The 7112-nt window shown below is 37.4% G+C and overlaps 1 protein-coding gene across 1 annotated transcript; it reads left to right on the forward strand.

The window, feature by feature from the left end:
- Positions 1-293: 293 nt before the first annotated feature.
- LOC114722049 (C2 domain-containing protein At1g53590-like) lies at positions 294-6832 on the forward strand. The gene is made up of 12 exons (XM_028907971.1): positions 294-719; positions 1043-1117; positions 1660-1803; positions 2045-2137; positions 2242-2375; positions 3018-3168; positions 3312-3353; positions 3561-3609; positions 4158-4250; positions 4335-4518; positions 5084-5207; positions 5415-6832. Exons 1-12 carry the CDS (start codon positions 594-596, stop codon positions 6456-6458), a joined length of 2259 nt encoding a protein of 752 aa, XP_028763804.1. The 5' UTR covers positions 294-593; the 3' UTR covers positions 6459-6832.
- The last annotated feature ends 280 nt before the right edge of the window (positions 6833-7112 follow it).

Genomic DNA, 7112 nt, shown 5'->3' on the forward strand with positions numbered 1-7112 from the left:
GGACGCTTCCCCGACACGCGGCTCAATATCGCGGTCAACCTTTCAACGCAGCCCCTCTCTCTGGAAGCCGTTGGGCACATCGCCGATCGCCAGTGACCTCGCCACCTTTTCCCGTACGACGCCGTTTGGTCCGTCGGAGACCTCTTTGAATTCCTCCCTCTTATTTTTACTTTTATGGTTACATTTTAGGTCTCTATCCATTTTCCTGTTACTGCCGTCTTCTTGTCGAGTGGAGAACGTGTCAGTTTGATCATTTGCTCTACGGCTTGGCATTTTGAGAGGGCCTCATTGGAATTTCGCTCAGTTTGTGACTTCGTTATTAAAGTCCTGTTCATACGTTGTCCCTCATGCTTCTTACTTCTTGACGTCACAGCATTTCTTTTAGCTTTTGTTGTTGAAGCATTTTGATAGGGGATCGGATTTGAGGAATCTTTCGTGTGTATGCTTTCAGTTAATATCGGATTGAAAGGTAGTTTTGCGTCTGAATCAGTGGGTGCGTTAAGACCCTCAATAATTCTGCGATAGTCTGTAGTTTTGGCTGGCCGAAGGGGTTTGAGTTTGGAGAGAAAGAGGAACAAGAGGAGGAGGAAGGTATGGATATAACAGAAATTTCAATATTGCATCATGCGTGCATTGTGCTTCTGGGGCTTTGGTTGCTATCTGCCTTCAACTGTTGCCACCCCGTTGCTTATTTTGGAGCACTGATCTATCTCTACCTGGTATGAGTCCATACTTGTTACTCTGGTTGCCTTCTATATTCAGATTCCTAATATTTTCATGTTCTGCACATCTATTATCATTAGCTTCATGCTTCCTTTCTTTGTTTCTCGCCCTTTCTTGATTGCTTTATTCTTGCTCCTTTATCTCTTTTAGATTTGTCTTTCGATCGATAACGTCAAAAAGAAAACAAAGTGGCCCTTACTGATGCTCGGAACCTGAATCATATTCCGTATTATATCCTTTTATTTGTCTAAAGAATATCGAAAAAATATAGACTGAATCTATTGCTGATTGCAATCTTTCATCCTTTCCTCTGACCAAGGTTCATGAACGTTATGTCACGAGACTGCGGAGGAAGTTACAATTTGAGGAGAGGAAACAAGCTAATCAAAGAAGGGTAATTCTGCTTTTTAACTGTTATTTGTTATTATAGGATACACTTGCTAATCCGCTCGATTCATTCGATTTGGGTGAAAAAGAGTAAAGAACTATGTTACGTGGATGTCAAAAAACATTTCCTGCCTCCTTAAACCCACAGACGGAATCTGATACCAAGAGAATGAGACAAGTTGAAGTCTGCATCTAAGTTCCGTTATTCCCTTGGTACTTTCCAATCTATTTTTTATTGCTTTTCAAAAAGCCCTCAGTTTACCATTTAACTCATCTGTTTTTCTTTTCTTTTCGTACAAAAAAAAGAAAACTATATGAAACTTCACTATAAGGAAATAAAATAAAAGGATTTAAGAAATTCTGGTTTTAAAACATATCTTTTCTTTTTTCATGTTTGTCTTTTGTGAGTTAAAATTCAGCATTTCTTTTGGTAGCGTGTTTTTGTGTTGTCATTGGAATTCTATTGTATTATTGAGATGTCGTATTTTAATTGTAAAGGACTATGATATTGTATTGATAAGTTGAATAACGGCTATTCTTGTACTTCAGGTGCTTTCTGATTCTGAATCAGTGAGGTGGTTGAACCATGCAGTTGAAAACATATGGCCCATATGCATGGAACAAATTGTTTCTCAGAAGATTTTGCTCCCAATCGTACCTTGGTTCTTGGAGAAGTACAAGCCTTGGACTGCTGTACGTCTTGTGACTCTGTGACTGTTATTAGTGTTTGATTGTGTTACGTCAATTTAGAAATTGGAACATTCTTTTCATGTTAAGTATGTATTAATGTCTAAGTACTATATTAATTTCATCTTTTTTTCTTTTAATGAGATGCTTAGCCAGCAATATATACAGCTTTTTTCTTCCCTTTCTTTGACATGAGAATTGAGGTGCGATGAAATATTGGTGACTCGACTGTGCATGATACTTGCAGAAAAAAGCTATGGTTCAGCACCTGTACCTGGGGAGAAACCCCCCTTTATTCACTGACATGAGGGTGCTTCGTCAAAATAACGATGACCACTTGGTATGTGGTATTTAAAGCAGCATATTCTAACGGTCTTTTGTTCAGCATTTGCTGCTAGAAATCTTCTTTGGTGTGATTTAGATGTTGCATTGTGATCTATGCAGGTTCTGGAATTAGGAATGAATTTTCTTACGGCTGATGATATGAGTGCAATAATAGCCGTAAAACTGAGGAAAAGATTAGGCTTTGGGATGTGGGCAAAGCTGCACATAACGGGTATGCATGTTGAAGGGAAGGTATGACTGTAGAACCTAACTTATAGCCGGTTAGCGACTCATTTGATGAATATAAACTTATTTCTTATTGACTAATTAGTCAATAAAATTTTATGAATTTAAGGGTTCTCAAGTATCATTTTTATTTCTAAAAAAAAAAACAGAAATACTGGTAATGAGAAGGATAAATGTGATGTGCACAGTGCAATGTCTGAGTTAAAAATGAACAGCTTAGTAATTTTTTTAGAAGGCAAGATGTACAAGACGACCATATGGGGGAAGGGGTTTAAAAATTTCCACTACCATTTATAGTTTGTATTATGAAAATTATTTATACTGTCAGTTATTAATATTTGTCATGCACAGTTTTAAGTTACTTTGGGCCCGAGCATGAAAGCCGTTAGACAAACAAGCAAGGGTGTGAAAGCCATTGCGCATTTTCTTTTTTTAATTCTCTAGTGAGAAATAGCAATAAAAGCTTTGGTACCTATGTCTTTTGAGTTTTAAATGATTTGGAACACTGTTTTGATTGAGGTGGAGATCTATGAGAATGGTTTGTTGGCTTTCCATATATCCTAATTCGAAATGACTTTCAAACATGCAGTGAACAGAAATGTAATAAAATCTGACTGTTCTACTTTATCTCTATTTTCCTCTTCTTCAGGTTTGGTTGGGGTAAGATTTCGCCAAACATGGCCTTTCCTCAGTCGTTTGCGTGTGTGCTTTGTTGAACCTCCATACTTCCAAATGACTGTTAAGCCTATATTTACTCATGGCCTTGATGTGACAGAAGTTCCTGGGATTGCTGGATGGCTAGTAAGTGTACATTGCTTTTTTTTTTTTTTTTTAAACAAGAATTTTCAGAATTGTTTTATTTTCTTTTCATTTGTATTCTCTCGCCCATCCTTAATTATTCTTATCTATTTTCTCAGCATTTGATTAATTTTTCTTTTTATCAGGATAAGCTTTTGTCCATCGCATTTGAACAGACTCTTGTTGAGGTGAAGTTAGTTCTCTAATGATAAGTTTGTTTTGGGCTAATTTGTGGCCTGATGATGTGTTAAAATGATTTGATAAACATACAAGTGTCATGGAATTCCTTATTTCTTCTTTCTCTAGTAGTTTCTAATGTTGAAGTCCCATTCTTGCTGTATAGCTTATTTGTTTTCAATTTTATGTTTATATTTATACGTTAACAAATTTTGCAGCCTAATATGCTGGTTGTTGATGTTGAGAAATTTGCTTCACCCCAGCCAGGTAAGTCACGCGTTTTTATACTTACATTTGTATGTAAGCCTGACTTGACTTACATTCATTCATTACTTTTAGGGGTGATGAACTAACCAAAAATTACTTGTGTCCATCATGGGTATAGCTTGAATCTTGCTATACTGCTGCTTCGTAAACTCAAACATACTGATTTGCTCGCTAAAAACAATTTTCCAACCACCCTCCCCCCTAAGAAAAAACTTTTTGGGATGGGCTTAGTCACTCAAAGTAGGCATTATGATCATCGTTATGGTAAAAATTGCGTTTTAGTTAGCCATATTTTGGCTGTATATGAGGGTTTGATTAATGAAATGATTCTGGGGAAACTTCTAATGTCATAAGATTCGTCATTCATCTGGTTTTTCAATATGTATCTGTAGCAAACCACATCACAATCTGCATAACTCACTCATGGTTGTATATCTTGGGTAATTTTTATTTGTCAGAATCCATATCAACATATGTTATGCATTTGACTTGTATTTTTGCATTATTAAAAGCACATGCTCATCCATCCACAATTCCCAATGTTGCAGAGCCTTGGTTCTCCATCAATGAGAAGGAGCCTGTCGCCTATGCCTATGTAGAAGTTGTTGAAGGATCTGACATGAAGCCATCAGATCTAAACGGTCATCTCTTAATTTGTGATGAATATGAGGATTTCCTGTCTGCCTCTTATTTTTCTCATTTGTGAAAATTGCATTATATTTCAGGGTTAGCAGATCCATATGTAAAAGGTCATTCAGGTGGCTACAGATTCAGGACAAAGATACAAAAGAAAACACTTAATCCAAAATGGCTAGAAGAATTTAAAATTCCCATTGTAACGTGGGAGTGTGCTAATGTGTTGGCTATTGAAGTTTGTGACAAGGACCACTTCTATGATGATAACCTCGGGTTTGTTTCTCTTTCTGAACTTAATAGATTTATTTTAACTTGGTCTTAAGGGTCAACTTTCTCTTGACTCATACAAATACAAAATTCTAACATATATGAACACACTGGCTAGTTGACGTTTATGTATTTGTGTTTGATTTTTCTAAATTTACATATCTTGGCATTTAACATGAGGTCTCTGGCGATCAAGTAATAACCAAAGAACCATTTCGCTTTGATTAGTATTTCCAGTTTATCGGCTTTCGTTTCTAGACTTACTGCAACCGTGATTTCTGCAATTGATGGTTCCAGCTATCCACCTCTGGATTCTTTATCTTTCCCTGACACCTAATATTTCATAGCTTCCAATTACTGATCAGTTTGGATTCAGAATTTTGGGTGTTTCAGTTTCATGTGAGATTGCGATAATATTTTTCATTCTTTAAAATCCTTTTTTCATCACTTGGTTCAGCCTTTTCTTGCTGTTCAAGTCATACTCCTTGCTGTGGATATGTTTCCTTTGATCTCTTGTCATCTGTCAGTACTCATCTTTTGATAGGCTAATTGAACATTTTACTGTCCATAGAAGCTGTTCTGTCAACCTCGGTGATTTGAGGGATGGCCAGAGGCATGATATGTGGTTACCTCTTCAGAATATTAAAACGGGGAGGTTGCACCTGGCTATAACTATTCTTGAAGACAATGCAAAGGTATCTTTTTCTTTCCCATATATTAGGATTCTTTATGTAGTATTTAAAAATCAGCATTCAAATTCAAATAAGAAATAAACAAAAAGAGAAATGAAGGTGGAAAATAAAAATGGATTTTAGTCTGCCATGGAAACATTGAGTTGCTCCCATTTATTTGAACAGCGATCTTTTGTTTGATTTCATCTTTTTTCTCTTTAATCTTTTCAGGAGGTTGATAAAACATGTAACAAGGAAGCAATGGATGCTGAACAAGAAAGGAATTCCTTTGCAAATGAGGCTTACAATAAAAGTTCATTCTCATCTGTTTCGTCAGAAAAATCCCAAAAAGTTGCAGATAACTATGAGCCTATAGATGTTGAAGGGCAAAAGGAGACCGGAATTTGGGTTCATCAACCAGGTAGTGAAGTGTCCCAAACATGGGAACCTAGAAAAGGGAGGAGCCGACGCCTTGATACTGAAATTCACAGGGAGCCTAATGATTTATGTGGAAGTTTTAACTCAGCAGCATCTGGATCCTCGAACAATGACTGCAGCAGTCATGATGATAACCCAGAGGATAAGCACAGAATAAAATCAATTATGAATGGACTGCACAAGATTGGGTCAGTATTTCAAAGGGGCCCAAAGAATGAGCCTCCAACACCGACATCAGCACGTAGTGTTGGAGAGGCTGTTCCACCTCCACACGCAAACATTTCAGCCGAGAATGCCAAAAAGATTGGTGTGCACTTTGTTATGGAGGATAACATTTCTGAGTTTGCCTCTGGTAAGGTTCAGATAGAAGGAACATCCCCTGAAAGCAATGGTTCAGAGAGCGCAGGCAAGGGAAATGCCAAAGACAAGGCAAAAAATGTGCTGAAGCATGCAGCAGGGAAATCAGCTCGTGGCCTAAAGCATGTGCTTTCCCATAAATCAAGAAAATCTCAGGTTGACTCACCAGGGGTTCAAGAAACAAGAATCCTAGAAGAATCTGACTCTTCCGATGATGACTCTCTTTCAGTTCAATCACCCAGCGATGGAAGAATTCCCGTTGCTTCCAAGGTCATTGTTTCTTTCAACAATGACCCTTTCAATTCCAGTGAGAATGTGGTTCAGACACGTTCACCTGACGCCACTTTGGGCAATGAAGTTCTGACCAAGGAGCCAGATGTTGAAGAAGAGTCTGCAAAGCATGGCAGCCCTGACAAATCTTCAAAAGATTATGTTGAAACAAAGCATGACAGTGTGAGTGGTGGGACGGAACAGATATGAAATCAATGTCTTAGCCATTGTATGTATCTTGCCCATAATATCTTAGCTTTGTTGATTTCCCTGTTTGTACAGTCATCCCAGTGGATGCTTTGAAGAGTACTGGAGAATCTAGGTTATGGTTGTAATTAGCCTTTTATACAAGAATTTTGAGTGGGTTTGGGTTTTGCAACAGTCAAATAGGTTTTGTCAAAATACTTGCTAGCTGTTGCTTAGGCTGCCGGAGAAAGTTGAGTTCGTCCGTCAAGTGAAACTGTGAAAGTTTGAAAGCGTGTAAAGAACTTAAACAGGATTAAGGAATAAAACGTATACAAAATGATTATTCCCTTATTGTTATTAGAATAACATAGCAAGGGAATAAGTTTGAAATGATCCAATGCTCAAATCTTATTTACATGTCTGGACTGTTGCTATAAATATATTGGAATAGCAATATAATTTGATTTCTCGGTATAGTGAACACTGCACTTGCCTTGGCATCCCTGAGCTAAATTGAATTATGAGCATTACGGCAAGATTAACGAATTAGCTTCTTCCATGCTTTGTAGTTGGTCGCTTTTCATGTACTAATGTCAATCACAACTTGATTGTGTCTTTCACCTGTAGTAACTGAAAGTGTAATTGTCCATGCACTGTTCTTAACGATAGATATGTATC

The sequence above is a fragment of the Neltuma alba genome, unplaced genomic scaffold (assembly GCF_004799145.2).
Source record: "Neltuma alba isolate B1F8T4 unplaced genomic scaffold, ASM479914v2 tig00012081_pilon, whole genome shotgun sequence".
NCBI lineage: Eukaryota > Viridiplantae > Streptophyta > Magnoliopsida > Fabales > Fabaceae > Neltuma > Neltuma alba.

What these genes read in the sequence shown, in the direction of transcription:
- LOC114722049 (XM_028907971.1), top strand. Translation starts at nt 594, where the DNA reads ATGGATATAACAGAAATTTCAATATTGCATCATGCGTGCATTGTGCTT. An exon ending in CACTGATCTATCTCTACCTG is followed by an intron (nt 720 to 1,042) that starts GTATGAGTCCAT and finishes CCTCTGACCAAG; the next exon opens with GTTCATGAACGTTATGTCAC. An exon ending in GAAGCCATCAGATCTAAACG is followed by an intron (nt 4,251 to 4,334) that starts GTCATCTCTTAA and finishes ATTATATTTCAG; the next exon opens with GGTTAGCAGATCCATATGTA.